Source organism: Nannospalax galili, unplaced genomic scaffold, assembly GCF_000622305.1.
Source record: "Nannospalax galili isolate Female #2095 unplaced genomic scaffold, S.galili_v1.0 scaffold10, whole genome shotgun sequence".
Taxonomy (NCBI): Eukaryota; Metazoa; Chordata; class Mammalia; order Rodentia; family Spalacidae; genus Nannospalax; species Nannospalax galili.
In genome coordinates this window covers 8,165,484-8,181,967 of record NW_008331140.1, presented here as the reverse complement: position 1 = coordinate 8,181,967, position 16,484 = coordinate 8,165,484, and the positions used below count along the sequence as shown (strand labels likewise).

General features: G+C 32.8%; 1 protein-coding gene across 2 annotated transcripts in view; it reads right to left on the bottom strand.

Annotated features, from left to right (window-relative positions):
* The window catches only part of Rps6ka6 (ribosomal protein S6 kinase A6), a 95,379-nt gene that overhangs the window by 9,995 nt on the left and 68,900 nt on the right, over positions 1-16,484 (bottom strand). For both annotated transcript variants that reach the window (XM_008822596.1, XM_008822601.2), the window contains exons 12-20: positions 16,233-16,291; positions 13,678-13,780; positions 13,005-13,135; positions 12,080-12,202; positions 11,089-11,178; positions 9,920-10,078; positions 7,603-7,764; positions 2,933-3,009; positions 1,278-1,395 (exon numbers count right to left, since the gene is read on the bottom strand). In XM_008822596.1, the coding sequence (XP_008820818.1) occupies positions 1,278-1,395; positions 2,933-3,009; positions 7,603-7,764; positions 9,920-10,078; positions 11,089-11,178; positions 12,080-12,202; positions 13,005-13,135; positions 13,678-13,780; positions 16,233-16,291 (1,022 nt within the window). The remainder of the gene's footprint in view (positions 1-1,277; positions 1,396-2,932; positions 3,010-7,602; positions 7,765-9,919; positions 10,079-11,088; positions 11,179-12,079; positions 12,203-13,004; positions 13,136-13,677; positions 13,781-16,232; positions 16,292-16,484) is intronic.

Here is a 16,484-nt window from a genome sequence, read left to right as displayed (position 1 = left end):
GGACTGAGTTTCTCTGGGTGAGAAGGGTCAGGAAGCAGTATTGGTTCCCCAGGTGTCTGGGGCCCCAAGACTAGGAATGGCACAGGGCCCAAGCTAGGAGTAGAGAACAGCGGGGGAGATGGAAGGGTGAGCGCGGGTGGCGGAGTCAAGGCGTGGAGGGCTGCATGGTAGACTTACCCCCAGAGAGGCCTGAGGGAGGGAGAGTGGGCCAGGAGAGTTAGCCCGCCAATCAAAAATTTTAAAAAACAAAAATAGTATCTGTACTCTGCACAGCTGTCAAAAGAAGATCTTGAAACAGCTTTTTCAATATGGTAAAGTTTTATTTCTAAATCAGAGAATGCCAAATCTCTAGGACTGGAATTTGGTTAGGAATGAAAGAGGGGGAAAAATCTTAAGGTGATGGGAGTTACCCTGGAATGTGTTAAAAGGGGAAGAAAAGAACTATTGAAAGTTGCTAGAAAGCTGGACCTCAATGTGTAATGGTTTGTACATACAGACTAACACAAAAGAGAGGCGGCAGTGAACTAAATCCACCCCTTAACTAGAGGTTTTCTGCAAAAGATACTGAAAACAGTGAAATGGAAACTTGATCTCACCAACTAGCTGTTAGGATAATGGTCTGAGCATCATAAGTTTCCATCAAGTCAACTACGAATATCTGATTTCTGTTACATTAGCCAGGCGTAGTGGTGCACACCTGTAGTCACAGCACTTGGGAGACAGAGGCAGGTGGATCTCTGTGAGTTCAAGGCCAGCCTGGTCTACATAGTGAGTTCCAGGCCAGCTGGGGCTACAGGAAGACCCTGTCTCAAAAAGACTCCCCCCAAAAAGTAGTGGATACAATATAATTTCATAATAAAACATAAAACATTATGTATGCAATGCTGAGTAAACTCTCATTACCATCTTTTTAAAAAATAAGTAAACTCTTGATAATAAGCATTTTTTAATAGAGAAACAAATCATTTGTGAATCTATCACTACCCAAAACAGTGAAAGTAAGGATAAGAGGTAAGTACAGATAAAGTGTAATGTCCCTGTATTCTCACCACACAGTAGGCTGAGGCAGGAGAATTGCAACAAGTTAGAGACCAGTTTTTGTGGGCAACTGCACTCATTTGTACATACCCACATACAGATACACACATAATTAAAACAAAAAAATCATAAACTATTCCGATCTGACAATGTAAGACATATCACCCATACATGCTATAAATGATGACTTAATAAGGAAACACGAATGCAATAAAACTGAACATATTTATGATTTATACCTTTGCTCCATCTGAAATATTGTCCCAGTTTCCACCACTCAGAGAGAACTTTCCATTGCCAATACGCAGGAGTATTTCTTCAGGAGTATCATTGGGGCCATTGGAAAACGGAGTGTACCTATTGATAATGTAGATATTAATAGACATGAGAGCAAAGGTACATTATATTTAATTGAAATGATAAATATATATAAATATAAATGAAAGGTAAAGAACACCATTACCTAATATTTCCCCTTATAAAATTATGTATTTTAAACAACTAATTTAGTTCTAATTAATTACATAGTAAAATATTTTGTTTTCTTTGATCAACAATATCATTGTAAAATAATGGTACTTTTCATGTAAAACCTGTATTATTATGAGATCACAATAAAAAAAACAAATTTCTTATTCCCAGACATAAGTTAACAAGAGAAATATAATTACTATGAGGAAACGTTATTTTTTACATATTTATATGTGTTTTATTGATTGAGTTTACTCATTAACATTTCATTTTTAATCAATATTAAGAGTGGAAAGAAGTTAATATTTTGAATCAGAATCTATGAAAATGGATTCTTAAATTTCAGTCACTGAATTAGGTAGATCATATTATTCATGAATGGAAAATAAATGCATAGATTTAAAGAGGATTTAAAAATTAATTTGACAAAAGTGATCATTTTTGTATGATTTTATTCGACATACCTGACACTCGTATTCAAACTCGTGTATTGGAAGTCTGATGTCTGGCTAAAAGTATGAGGAAGGTATCTCAATGTTTTAATGCTTAAATTCCCTCATTAAAAATTAGGTTTAGATAACATCAAACATCTTCCCATAGTATCACATCTTGTTTAATTAGAAAGCAAATATTTGAAAGCAGAAAGCAAAAAATCATATCCCATGGTATGAATCCTAGAATACGGATTATATCTGATATGACTATACAATTGATGTATTTGATATGGTTTAGCTTCGACAGTCACCCTAACTTTGTAACTTATTCTACAAGAATTCATAAAACTTAAAATGCTGACATATGTAATTACACAGACAATAATTTTACATCATTTTATGCTATTAACATCTTTTTATGTTCTTATATAACAGTTAAATTTAATTTTCAGAAAGCAATACCTATGTATTACACATAGTAACAGAATAATTTGTATATCCATAAATGTTCATTTTTAATGAAAAGTACTATTCATTATTAAGGGGAAAATATAATTTTCATTCATTATGAATTACAAACATTAACATAGTTTAATTGTCATTAGATCTGCTTTGACTTTATCCTATTAAAGAGAGGAGTATGTATGCTTCTGTAGTTCAATACTGTTTATTTCCATGTTTATATTTATTATAAAGTATAACCTTGTAATATCTCTACTGCCATGTGAGTCAGAATTCAACTGCTTTTTTAAAAAAAGTTAGTATTAACAAGTTCACTGAACAAGATCCTCTTCAACCAAACAATTGCTTTAAAATTGAAAAATCCCATTAAAAAGTATAGTATTTCTGTATCTTTTTAATTTTATATGTAAAACTTGTATACCTTGAACTATTAATGGGATCTTTTCTTAAGGCTATTCTGTACTCTTTCTAGCTGGAGATATACAAGTGAATTTGAAATAAGAAGATGTAAAAAGTACGTATCTTACCCAGCCAGCATAGTATAAAAAAGGACTCCTAAGCTCCAAATATCACAAGCAGCATCATATCCCTGCTGCATAAGAACCTAAGAAAGAAGTATTCATTCTGTGAAATATTATTCAGCATAACATCAATTTTCTCATCATGACACTAATAATCCCATAAATATTCACAATACAAAAAAAATCATTCTATGCCTTTAGAACAAAAATCTGCAGTGAGCAAGTACTGAATAAACTGGTAATACTGCAAACTAAGTAATACTAACTACACCAAAAAAAAAAACAAAAAAACAAACTGTGTAAGACATAAAACCTGATCTCGATGAGCTTTCACTCTTCCTCTTTGCAAAGGATTCCCATAAGATTAATATGCAGAGAGTTTAGTATAACCAAAGCAGTACTAGGGCTTTTAATTCCGATATTGATTCCATGAGGTAGATACTATTACTCCAATTTGGAAGATGAAACTGATGCAAATTTTACATAATTTTCCCAACATCAAAGGTAGTCAGTACCACAGAGCAGTCATTCTTTGTAAAAGTCAGTGCTTTCAATATCTATGATAACTGCTTCTGCTTTATGAGACTCTTTAGCCCATGATGCACTTGAACTCGTTACATAGTCAGCCCTGAACTTGTGGCAATCGTCCTGCTCCAACTTCCCAGGTGCTGGGATTACAGACATCACCACATCTGGCTATTAGTGTACAAATTATTATATAAGGACTAATCATTATATAGCTATGAACTCCAATTATTATGTCTGTAATTTGGGAATAAAATTACAATAAAAAACTTCAAAAAAGATTAGTAGGAGAAGTTAAGATTACAAATTTATAGTTTTAGATACAAGGATGGTATCTTCAAAAGTACAGTTATTTCTGTACTGTAAAAAAATCTTTGATAAACCCCGAATAGCTTCAGTAATTATTATACAATACTTTGCTTTGGGGACCAGTGTTAATAAAAAAAATCAAATAGTATCTTTATTATATATTCAGAGAAGATTTCTCAATGAAGCTATAACAGTCTTTGCTAGAAGAATGAAGAGATAAGGGGCTGGGATGATCGCTCAGTATGTAAAGGTGCATGCCACTAGGTCTAATGACCTGACTGGGGTCTACAGGGTGAAAAGAGAGAACCAACTCCTCTGACCTCTACACACATGCCATGGCAAGGATGCATCCCTCAGAGCAGACACATGCATGTGTATACACAAAATTTAAAAATGTAATTTTAAGTTTTAAAAAGAAAAAATAGGCCATTTGTTTTCATTTTAAAAATTAAACACACTGCTAAAACTTTGAGGCACAGGAAAGAAATAGGAACGTTCTTTTTTTTTTTTTTTTAAGTCTTTTTGAGATAGGGTCTCCTGGTAGCCTCAGCTGACCTGGAACTCACTATGTAGACCAGGTTAGCCTTGAAATCACAAAGATCCACCTGCCTCTGCCTCCGGGGTGCTGGGATTAAAAGCATGCACCACCATGCCTGGCTAAAGAATGTATAACCACCAGCATGGACTTTTCATCTAAAAAAGCCTAAAAGAAATCAAGGTTGGCTTGGACAATTGTCAGACATGAATAACGAGTATGCAACTAACTTAAAATTTGAAATAAAATGGTTTATTTCCTACTCAAATGTATTTGTAAGAACACACAGGCATAGTGGTGCATGTTTGTAACCTCAGTACTCAGGTAGAGGCAGGAGGATCAGGAATTCAAGGCCACCCTTTGCTCATATCAATTTTAAGGCTAGCATTGGCTACATGAGATACTTTCTTAAACATGAAAAGAAAACATGCAAAACAGAGAGACTATGGAGGATTTAAAACCTGATACACAGCTGCCTTATATAAGTGATATAAGGACTGAAAAGACTCCAATAAAGAGCAAAGTATAGCTATAAATCACCATTTTGATTCCTGTATGTCTTTCCCATTTCTCATTGCCTCTTTAAAGTTCTGGGCATCCCATGTTTTCCCAGGTTGCCCTATAAAGTTTTGAAAATTTTCCCTGATAATCCATGCATACTACATTTGTGGGCCACTGCTGAAAGGCTGGATAAATGAGTGAGGATTAACCAGAAAATGAGCTATACGTATTTCGTTCTTGCACAACCTTGTACCTGTAGTCCCAGCTACTTGGGAGGCTGAGGAAGGAGGACACTGGAATCAAGAAGCTCAAGGTTAGATACACAACATAGTGAACATTTGTCTCAAAAAAATTCCTCCAATTTCTGTAACTTTCCTAAGTTATGACAACAGCAGAGTTGGGCAGGTGGTATTGCTGCTGGATTAGGGCCAACCATATAAATTTCATTTTAGATTATCTACATACTTACATGGGTTTGTATGGGTATAAAAGAGGCAATAATTTTTGTTCTGTAATTAGTATTAATGCTCCACAATAATGACAATAAAGGGCCATAAAGAAAACAAGATAAGGTGGTGAAGCTAATGAATGAGAACAGTATTGTGGCTGTATTTCATATCTGTTCACTTGGCTCAAGATAAACACAGAGAAGAGAGCAAGTCAGCAAAAAGTAATACGGAGACATCACCATTCCCTTTGTATTAATGTTTAAATTAATTTATTTGGCACAAAATATGACCGCATAGAGCCAGAAGAAAGCAAGGTAATTTCAATACCACATTATCAATTCTTCAACTATTTTGAAAACTACATTAATTCAAGAACATTCCTAGGCCTCTGTAGACATTTAATATCAGTCAGATAATATAATGCTAATGTATTTGTCTTTATAAAAGGGTAAAATAGCTTGAGGGTATTTTTAACTTTGGTGAGATATGTATAAAGAAATATTTTTACTTTTACGAAGTAAACATTAAGAAGTTGATGGAAATGATGCATATTCAAAAATGAATGACTGTTCCCTCTTTACTGTTACATTACAACTCTAAAAATCAGCACTTTCTTAGAAAATCGGGATTCTTTACATGCTATGAGAAAATATTAAAAGTATACCCCTATAAGTTCTATAATTTATTAAAATACCTGCATGGATACTTGAATGTTTATGATTCCACTTTTTTTATTCCACTTTTTAAAAGGCTATATTGTATGTATAAAGTGCCTTACTGTCTTTTGACAGAATCTGAAATTTTTGAAAAGCCCAAAGTGGTTCGCTCATAATAACTTCAAAATACTGACTGCTGGCAGAGTCTTCAGCACTTGATAAAACTTTTCAAAGCATTTGAAACACTCAAGTGCTATCTAAAGGTATTTTCAGAACTAGCTATGAGGAAATGTTCTCCACATGCAAACCTGAGGAACTTGAGTATTACAGTGATGAAAGTGTCTTACTACAATGAAAGTCTGTTAGGATAAAAAGCATCATTGTACTCTACTGTATATGTACTCCATTTAAAATGATTACCCAACCATTAATCTTAAAACGTTTACCTAAGCAGTAATCTAAACACAGAGACACTATATTTTTCACGTTAATGTCAGCTTCTTTGGTTTTCTTTTGCATGACAGACATGCAAACTTTTTCTACTAAGTTTCCACAGTATTAAGTAGTGCAGGGCCACAAAATAAAGCCAATATTAAGATTTGGCCATTAAAATAACTAATTGCTAATTTTACTATTTTATCTACTATATAAATCTGTTAGAATGACTATGAAGACCTTGTATCTTACAGTTGAGAGAATATTCATGAAGACCATGCATCTTATATTTAAAGAATATCCCTTTATTTCAAACATTCTGTTCTCCTATTATTAAAAATAAGCATTTGGAAAAGCTAATATTTTTTTAAATCTATGTCCAAGGAATTATCTTATGCACCCAAAAGCAGCCCAATAGTCCTTTGATGAATCATATGTCTCCATTTTCATTTAAAAAACATAGTTTATATGCAGTGTTATGTGGTAAAAAATTATAGTCATTATTCTATGAATTTAATTAAAATACAGATTAAATCAATCTGAATCAATGCTTAATTTCTTATACAGCAAATCTCATAATAAAGAGTATACAAAAGCAAACATTATTATCTATTCTCCAGCAATAATATCTTAAAACAAAATTTAGGAAAATTTAAAATGAGAATTGTTCATAAATAGAAAGCTAATTTTCTATATTTTTATTTTCATTACAGGAAAATTTTTTTCTAATGGCTAATTCAAAATATAGATTTACTGATAGTAAATGTAGTACCTGCCTAAAATCATCAATATATGATATAAATATAAAATAAATGTATGAGACAGAAATTCACATTCAAATTATTTTAGTATATTTCTCTGTTTCGTAAATTCATTTTGTCTAATTTTATGGGTATGACTGTATTGCCTGCATGTAATGTAGACTGGGACAGGAGGAATGCTTTCTGTCCTGGCTATCATCAGAAAAAGACCAGGATATATAGTGAGACCCTGGGTACAAACAAAAAGTGGCATGATTCTGAAACTAATATATAAGCTGACAGAATAAAACAGTCTGACCGTAAGATATATGATGGTATTAGATGCTTGTTAGAATCTGAATATTTACATGATGAATTATCAGCATTCAATAATATAAAGAGCTTTATAGTTGAGAAAAAAACAAGATAACTCAGCTTTCACCTATCTTCAATAATATACATGATATCATATAGATTTAATAAAAGAAAACGATAAAAGGCAAATATTCAAGTTTTTAAAGAATACCTCAGGTGCAACAAAGTTTGCAGTGTAGCAAGGCGTTAACAGAAGTCCATTTTCTCCTCGAAGTTGCTTTGCAAATCCAAAATCACAAATCTTAATTGACTGTGCATTGGCAGATTCATCCATGTATAAAATATTACTAGGTTTAAGATCACGATGAACAACCTTGAAAATAAAAGAAAAACTCATTAAATTAGTATACCTAAATACCTGTGAAATAAAATACTTAATATACTTACAGGAAAAAAAAAAACACCTCATTTTTTTCCAACTATTGGTGCCAAGAATAAAGAGAAAACTGCCAGGTAGATGCTTCAGTTTCTACTCAAGCCATCAGTTTTTTAAGCATAACCTGTCCGAATTCTTGATTCCACTTTTGGATATAATAGAATAATTTCTCATCTAGCCCTCGACAGGCACAACTATAAAATCTGGATATAATAGAAAAAAAATCCAGTACCTGCAAGTGCAAGAGAATTTAGAAAAGTAAGGACTCTGGTGAAGAATAAACATTTGGTTGAAAGAGGAAGCAGCCGAGTCATGTGAGCAGGTGCCCACGTCTATGGTTTTTACCTTGAATTTAAAGAGCAGCCCATATTAATCACAATGGTGGTATAGATTCATGTAAGGGAACAAAACAGTTTTTCTAGCTCAGAGGAGCAGGAAAAAGATGCTGGAAAACCACAAATACTAAGTAAGGTACTATTACAAAGAACTAGAACTGACCATGAAATAAAGATGTGTAGAACATTACCAAAGCCATTTATATGAAGAAATCAAAACTACGACCCCCAAACCAAGAAACTTCACTTCAAGCCCAGTCAAGAAAATTACTCACTTAAACAAAGGAAACAATAACCACTTGAGAATAACAGCCTATAAATATCTCCAGAACTTTGTATCATAATAGGATACAATCCAAAACAATCTAATCTACTTTACATAAACAAGAAAAGTATAACACAGTCTCAAGGAAAAAAGAAAATCATTCAGTTCTGATTCTGAGAAGAACCAAGTTAAAATTTACAGGATTGTGGTTGTTATAAATATCCTCAATGAAATAAAAGAAAAAAGGCTTATAATGCATGAAACTCTCAACAGAAATACTGAAGTCTCATCAGAAAAATACAAACAATGAAAAAGAACCAAATGAAATGCAAAACTGGAAAAAATTCTGAAATTCTTTATTCAGTGATATTCCTGCATCTACTATCCATTTGATCTAGCTTTACGTTTAATTTCTAATACACAACACTGAATGCTCTTTAAGGACAAGGGCAACATTTTACTCAATATTTAAATGTGCCATGCTCGATGCCTGACAAGGAGAAATGCTCAAAATAAAAACTGGAGATTTACAAATAAATAGAAGTTTATCATGACAAACTAAAAAAAAATCTAGTCAGCCTTTATAGATTGTCAGAAAGACAATCAATGGACTACATTATGCTTAAAGAGAGGCTTATAATCTCTACTGTAACAACTCTAAGTTGTCACTTTCTTTCTTTATAGATAGAACATATTTTTATGTTTAATTACACACGATTCCAGCTTTAAATTTTAAATTATTGGTTTGTTTTTTACTGTATATAATAGAACATAAAAAAGTTGACTTCTTATGTTTCAATTCATCCACCTTCCTTATGAAAGACAAAAAAATTAAGTCTGCTCTTTTACAAAATTTAATATATTAATATTTCAAGTGTTCAGAATCCAAATTTATTATCATATTTAGGGTAGGTTGGCAAAGGTCAATATATATAAGACTTTTTGCTACTATAATATTAAGAAGTATAGTATAATTTTAATTTGTATTATGTCTGTGATTGTTTCTTTTTAGTTTTCTGAGACAATAGTTTTTGTAGTGCAGGCTGTCCTGGAACCCACCATGTAGATCAGGCTGGCCTCAAACTTTGAGCCACCATGCCTGACTTGGATGATTCTTTCATGTCTTCACTTTAAAGTTTGAGTAGGCTCAATAATTTCAATGGCAAGGTTATGTGTTTGTGCGTGTGTGTGTATTTCTTTCTTTCTTTTTTTTTTTTTGGTCTTTTTGAGACAGGGTATCCCTGTAGCCTCAGCTGTCCTGGATTCACTATGGAGACCAGGCTTGCCTCAAACTCACAGAGATCCACCTGCCTCTGCCTCCCGAGTGCTGGGATTAAAGGTGTGCACCTCCACGAGTGCATTTCTTTTTTATAAACCACTTCCCATAAACTTCACCGTAACATTATGAGTTTTATTAGTATATAATTTATAAAATATAAAAGAAACACAACATAGGTTCCATAATTGAAGGGAAGAAAGTAGAATAACTTACTCCTTGACAATGAAGATAGTCAACTGTCTTAGTTATTACGTACAGTACATCACTAGCTTCCTGTTCTGAGAAACATTTCTTTTTGAGAATACGGTCCAGTAGCTCCCCTCCTTTCATCAAATCCGTAACAAGGTAAACATATTTCCCATCATCAAAGACCTAAAAAATAAATGTATTTTAAGGTGTTATTTACAATTATTGTTCTAAACTGTTGAATTTATATTTACTTTTATTTGCTAATATTAAACAGATATATCATTTCTTTCCTCTGAATGTGGTACAGGGTGTACAGAAGGATGAATTGCCTACATAATCTCCTGATCAGTTCTAGTAGACCACATTAAACTTATAATACAGAGTTATGAAGTTGTACATTACCGTTCACTAAACCATATGAAAAAAGGGTACAATTCTACAACTCACAAGTGACTTATAAGCCATTTTCAATATAATATAGCTACTTCTTCAACAGTAACCTTTTTTGTGATAGCAAACAAAATCAGTTAATTATTTGGCATAGTATTGAAATGTGTGTTGAATTCAAACAGTGTATAAAATAAAAATATTTATACTTAATATGTGATGTTAGATATACATACATTCATATATATATACACAATATATAAGCTGTTTAATTATCATAAATTATCATATTTAAAAGAAACAAATTGGTCAGGGTGATGCCTGATATTTCTGCATTCTGTCATAAAATGAACCCATTTTCTTGTGTGAAAAGTTACCATTCAATGACACACATTAATACAGGGGCTACCTGTACATTTTGCAAAACTGTAGACTAGTACTATTTCACTCAGGGAATGATCCATAATTCTATAGCCAATTACTCTATAATCAAGGAAATAAAATCTTTCACAATCAGTTTCTTTGACATTAATAGTTTTATAGAACTATTTGCAACATTCTAGTCACAACATTAGCTAGTTAGCCACTTGGAATGTATGTAGGCTATTAGGGAACTCTTATCAACAATCACAGCCCTTTACCAAAATCTGTAAGAAGAGCACATACATAGAATCACAGACGGTAAGTACAGCACCAAGTTTAGGGATCTTGAGATTTATCTCTACAGTATTAAAAATATTACATATATAATATTCTAGGTCATAACTTCATTCATTTGTTTGATAATTAGATTCTAAAATACCTACATCCTTTAAAGTGATAATGTTGGGGTGCTGTCCATAACGCATCAAAATTTCAATTTCTTCTGAGGGGTCTCGCTTATTTTTGTCAATGATCTAGGAAACAGACCAGAGAAATTTCTCAAAGAAAGTCAAATGATTTACACACACACACACACACACACACACACAAACAAACACAAATGATTTTTTTTTTATTGCTGTTCTCTTGAGACAGGATCTTGCTTTTGTGGACCAGGCTGCACTGGAACTCATATATAACCCAGGCTGGTCATGAATACGTGATAATCCTCCTGTTTCAACCCTCCTAAGTACTGGAAGTATATGCATGTTCCACCATGCCCAACTTCGATTAGGTTATAATATAAACAAACACTTAAACTGTATCCTTCTCCAATATTTTAAAATATTTTATTTATTATTTTTATTTCATGTGTATGAGTGTTATGCCTGCATGTAGGTAAATGCACCCATGTTGTGCAATGCCCGCGGAAGTCAGAAGAGGCTGTTGAATTCCCTGGAACTGGAGTTACGGATAGTTGTTAGCTGCCATGTGGGCGCTGGGATTCGAACCCAGGTCTTCTGCAAGAATAGTCAGTGTTCTTAACTGCTGAGCCATCTCTCCAGCACCTCTCCAAATATTTTAACATTAAAATTTTTCCTAAAATGGAAATTTGACAGAAAACACTGAACTATAACAACTCTGAGTTTTCAATGAGACTACACTCAAATATAACATGATCCAAATGTGACTAATTTTCACAACTGATCAATTTTAACACACTACATTAAAAGAAAATCAATCAAAAAAATAATGAAATATGCTGTTTCTCCAAAATAAGTCTTACAAATAATTTTAAAATAAAAATATCTAACTGTAAATTTATTTTTAATCACCGTCTTCTCTATCTTTGACTGTTCAAGTGAAAATATTTGTCAATCAATCTTTAATACAAATTACATACATCAAACAAACAAACTAGGCTGAGGACAATACCTTCACTGCAAATTCCATGTTGGTAACTGAATGTATGCACCTCTTACACACAGAATAGGAGCCAACGCCAATATCCTCCTTCAATTCATAAACTTCACTAAATTGAGCAGCGTTCCCATTGATCTGTGTTTTTTCACAAAAAATTAAACATTGTGAAAAGGAAGTAATTACACATTTTCTCTCTTTTATCCTAAAACACACATCTTAAATCTTAAGAAAAAAATTTTTTTTAAAAATCATTCTAAAAGCCAGGCATGGTGGCGCACGCCTTTAATCCCAGCACTTGGGAGGCAGAGGGAGGCGGATCCTCTGTTAGTTCAAGGTCAACCTGGTCTACAGAGTGAGTTCCAGGTACCTGGAGCTACAGGGAGACCCTGTCTCAAAAAGACCAAAAAAGAAAATCATTCTAGAAATTTTACTAATATTTACAAACCACCTATATAAATTCTGAAACAACTCTAAATTGTAGAATTTCTAAAGGCCAATACCAATGTAATAAATTAAAAAGTATATTAAAAACTCTAACATTTCTTGCCAAAACAGATTAGAAATATAATTAAAGATAATCACTGTCTGCTTTATTCCAAAACATACAGCAATACCTTTCACTCAGTTACACTGAGTAATAAATGAAATCATTAACAATTACTTTTTGTAATTTTTTTAAAAAAACATTATTGAATTTTTGTGTATTTCATACAGAACCTGTCAATCAATCTTAACCATCTTTATACCCCCTTCCCCACCGGCACCCTCCCATAGGCCCCCAACTGAATTTCATGCACTCTGTCATTTATGGTAATGTCTAGTGAGTCAAATTAGTGTCCCCAGATGATCACCTTTTAAAAACTATTGAACATCCACTATCAATAACAGAGTGAAGTAATTATCAGCAGACTGAACACTGTGCTAATGCAGAATTTACCTGAATGATTGGTAATGCATTTGCACTTGTAACAGGAGTGATTTTATATTCTTCTGCAATAGAAGTTGCAACAAAGCTGAATCCTTTGAAAAGCTGATGAGCATTTGCGCTGGCTGGCAAACCAGGAGAATCTAATATTTAAAGTTATATATTTATTAGAATTATACAGAATTTCTTGAGTAAAAAAAACATCAGCCATTTTTAATGCAAATGAAACCATTAAATGTCACAGTCTAACACATTATATACAGGGTTTACAATATATTTTCTGTTCACGTTTCGCATGTTTTATGTGGTCAGGAACTTTTGTTTGCTAACTGCTGCATCCTCACTGCTCAGTCCATAGCAGGGATCCAGTATTCATTAAATGAATAAATGAAACTGATGCCACTAAAGTAAACTGCATTAAATTCTAAACTACAAGAGTCATGTATATCCGGTGTCATACTTCATCCCACCTGGCCTGTGAATTATTAGCCTGCCAAAGGCTTAATATAACAACAACTGGAAAACTTCCCATCTTTTGCCCTGCTCCAAACTTCTGTGATAAATATTTCTTAGTTAAAGACTGATACTTCCAGAAAGGGAAAACTTAACATTCTTTCAATTTTACTGAAAAATGATTTATTTAATCATTACTAGAAGAAAAGGCTTTTTAACAGAAAAGTATTACCTTTAGGGGTTTTTGCAGTAAATTCAGGATCAAAACAGAAAGTATCATCTGGTTTTCCAGAAGCAGGTCTAAAAGGAGGTTGAACCTCTCTTTTGTATAATTTCTAGAAGTAATAAAATAATGCAAAAACATTGAACACTATATATGTCTGGCATCCCTAATCCGACACCTAAAATCCAAATGCTCTAGCATATAAAAGTTTCTAAGTATCAACATGACAAGCATAAGCGGATAAATCAGAGCCAAAACACAGGCACACTTAAAAATTTATATGAAATTATCTCCAGACTGTATGAATAAGTTGTCTATATGAAACAAATACATATTTGTACTTGGTGTCCACTGCAAAGTTCTGCCCGGGTTCATAAGACACAGAACTGGAATGACCTCCCCAACACACACACACACACACACACACACACACACACACACACACACCTCTGTCTCTCTCCACATATATGTGTATATATACACATGAATATACAAATATTCCCAAATTCATAAAATATCTGAAACGCTAAACATTTCTGGAATACTCAACGTGTACTAAGTAAGAGTAAGCATTGTATGGCAGTCAGAATCTATATCAGAAGTCTTGAAATATTTCCACAAATTTGCAATAACTGTAAAATAAGCTCTAAAATACTTGAGACATGATATCCAAAATCTAACACCGTCAATGATCATTATAGTGGTATAGTGATATCATAGCTTACACTCTAAAGGAATACAATGTTCACTTTTGGATAGAAAAAAAGAAGATCCACCAAGAAATTATAACCATACAAAGTGTATTACAATGTAACCATACTGAAATAAAAACTCAACAATCAGACTATGTTCAAAATTAATATTTCATCTAAAATATTGTTTCCTTATAAAATACATTAAATATGCTCTTAAGTTGGATAATTTGCTAAAATTTGTATGTTTAAAAAGCACAAGTGAAGTAGAGCATGATGGTACATGACAGAGGCAGGAGATCTTTATGAGATCAAGGTCACCCTAGACTACATAGCAAGCTCCACCAGGCCATCCACAGTTACATCCTGAGACTCTGTCTCAAAAACATAATACCAAAACCCAAACAAACAAACAAACAAACAAACAAACAAAAACACAAGAGGGTAGAGCAAGGTAGCAGCTAAATGTTCTAAATTCTCTCCATATACACACCTGGTGAATAGCTACACATGTACCAAACTAGTTTCAAAAGAGCTAAAGAGGTCAGGCTAGTCATCATAGTGCCTGATGTTAGGAACTTTACTACCCAAATCCAAACAATCAACAGGTATGCCACACAGAAAATCAACAGATACAATAGGGTTAAAATGTATTGCTGGGCATGGTGGCACACGCCTTTAATCCCAGCACTTGGGAGGCAGAGGCAGGCTGATCTCTGTGAGTTCAAGGCCAGCCTGGTCTACATAGTGAGTTCCAGGACAGCTGGGGCTACAGGGAGACCCTGTCTCAAAAAGACAAAAAAAAATGTATCCTATACCAAACTGACCAAATATATGGACAGAAAATTCCAACTAAGAGCTTCTCATCAGTCTTTTCAACACTCTCCAGGATAAACTGTATGACTGGCCATGAAACAAGTCACAATTAAATTTGAAAACACTGAAATCAGATCAGATATCTTTTTTGAACATACTTCAATAAACTGGAAATCAATCACAAGATAAATATTGGAAAATATACAAATACAAAGGAATCAAACTTCTTACATTTGAACAACCAAGGGACCAAGGGGAAAAAAATTTAAAAAGAAACCTGAAAACTTCAAACCGATGAAGAAAATACAATAAACTAAAACCTATGGGACATAATGAAAGTAGTACTGAAAAAGAACGTTTATACCAATCAAGGCCCATATTTGAAAAGCAGAGAAATTTCAAATACATAATTTATTTCTGCATCTCAAGAAAACAGTAAAGTGAGTTCTTCAAAGAACAATTTATTATTTCGCAGAATTTCTCAGTGCTTCTATTTCATATTCTCTCAAATTTTAAGGAACTAGATTTTTTTCTTTTACATTTAATTTTTCTCATACATGGCAAATAACAATCTGAAATTATATAACACCTGAGATACTTTATTATTCATTATCTACAAAGATCCACTTTCCCTTTCTCTTCCTCTCCTCATCTAATGTGTAAGTAAACCGTATTTCACAATAAGAACAAATGAAACATAAAATTACTCAATATTATCCATACATGGAGGTATAATATTAAACACACTCAACAGTTAAAATAAATGAGAAGGAAAAAGTACTACATATTACACATACTACATATACACATATTGCTTCAAGGTACTGTTCATGATATGCAATACCTATAAATAAAAATGTCAGACTTAAAATAAATGGACTATGTTTATCAGTAATGTCGATAAAATACCATTGATACTAAAATTCTTTGTTAGTAGATCTTTTTAGTAAATAAATGTATGCTACGCACCAACATTTAAGTTTAAAATTATTATATTAATAAACATTTGATACATAAAATACAACATATTAAAAAAAACAACCATATTAAACTTACATTCCAGTCAATATTTGCAAAAAAGAGATGTTTTTTGATTTCTTCAACTCCTTCTGACCCTATAAAAATAGAAATAGTTTTTACGGGACTTTTTTTTTAACCTTGCTACTTGGCTTCTGGTAATTATCCATGCATTGGACTAAGCACTTTTCCTATATTCTTTGGCCTGAGTATGTCTATTATTTCTTGCTGACACTGTCTTAACTGATCCCTTATCTAGTATTAATTTAAAAATGTCGTCTTCATATTGAA